Source organism: Nannospalax galili, unplaced genomic scaffold, assembly GCF_000622305.1.
Source record: "Nannospalax galili isolate Female #2095 unplaced genomic scaffold, S.galili_v1.0 scaffold1296, whole genome shotgun sequence".
Lineage (NCBI taxonomy): Eukaryota > Metazoa > Chordata > Mammalia > Rodentia > Spalacidae > Nannospalax > Nannospalax galili.
Window position 1 is genome coordinate 764,567 of NW_008338720.1, and position 904 is coordinate 765,470.

At 39.3% G+C, this 904-nt stretch overlaps 1 protein-coding gene across 3 annotated transcripts in view; it reads right to left on the reverse strand.

Moving 5' to 3' along the window:
* Vps13a (vacuolar protein sorting 13 homolog A) overlaps nt 1-904 on the reverse strand; it is a 242,970-nt gene that overhangs the window by 113,390 nt on the left and 128,676 nt on the right. For all 3 annotated transcript variants that reach the window (XM_008833348.3, XM_008833350.3, XM_017798222.2), the window contains exon 45: nt 639-799. In XM_008833348.3, the coding sequence (XP_008831570.1) occupies nt 639-799 (161 nt within the window). The remainder of the gene's footprint in view (nt 1-638; nt 800-904) is intronic.

Genomic DNA, 904 nt, shown 5'->3' on the forward strand with positions numbered 1-904 from the left:
TTTATGAGTGTATTGCCTGCATGTATGTGAGTGCACCCATGTCATGCAGTGCCACGGAGGTCAGAAGAGGGCTTTGGATTCCCCTGGAACTGGAGTTAAGGATGGTTCGTAGCCGCCACGTGGGTGCTGGGAATCAAACTTGGGTCCTCTGCAAGAGCAGTAAGTGTTCTTAACCGCTGAGCCATCTCTCCAGCACCCTGATGAGTATTTTAATAAAATAATACTAAAATACTGTAAAAACAGTTCTATAAGAAAGTATAAATTGAATGAAATCTTCCTCTGGTCGTACTACTGTGGAACAGCTACTGACAACAGGTTTTCCTGTTTCTGTGGCAGTGTGTATTCTTTTGGCAATGATTTACTTAAATCACTTCCTTTCCTTTCCTTTTCCCAACTTTCTTTTTTTGTTTTAGATAGGGTTTCATATATTCCTGTCTGGCATCCAAAAGAATGATTCTCCAGAGTGCTATATTACAAGGGTATGCTACCATGCCTAGTATATGAGGAGTTGGGGCTCATTCCCAGGGCTTCCTGCATGCCAGATAGGCATTCTGCCAACTGAGCTACATCCCTGACACACTTGAATCTTTTTATTAGTACATATGCATAACAATACCTCTACCAATTTTACTTCATACCTGCACTGGTGAGCGGATTGTTACTTTCTTACTTCCTTCAACGGTGTCAATTTGACAAACAATAGATCTTTCAACTCCAGATTCTCTGTGTCTTACAGTGTATAGCCGTCGTCCCACTTTTGTTAAAGGAATCTTATCAGCAGTAGAGTGGTTAGCAGGTGCTAAATTAAATGCAGATGTTTGAGAATTTTTATAATTTACTATATTAATTTTAAAGATATGCTAAATACTTAATTAAGGGTGTCTTCTAATCAAAAGTCACTTTA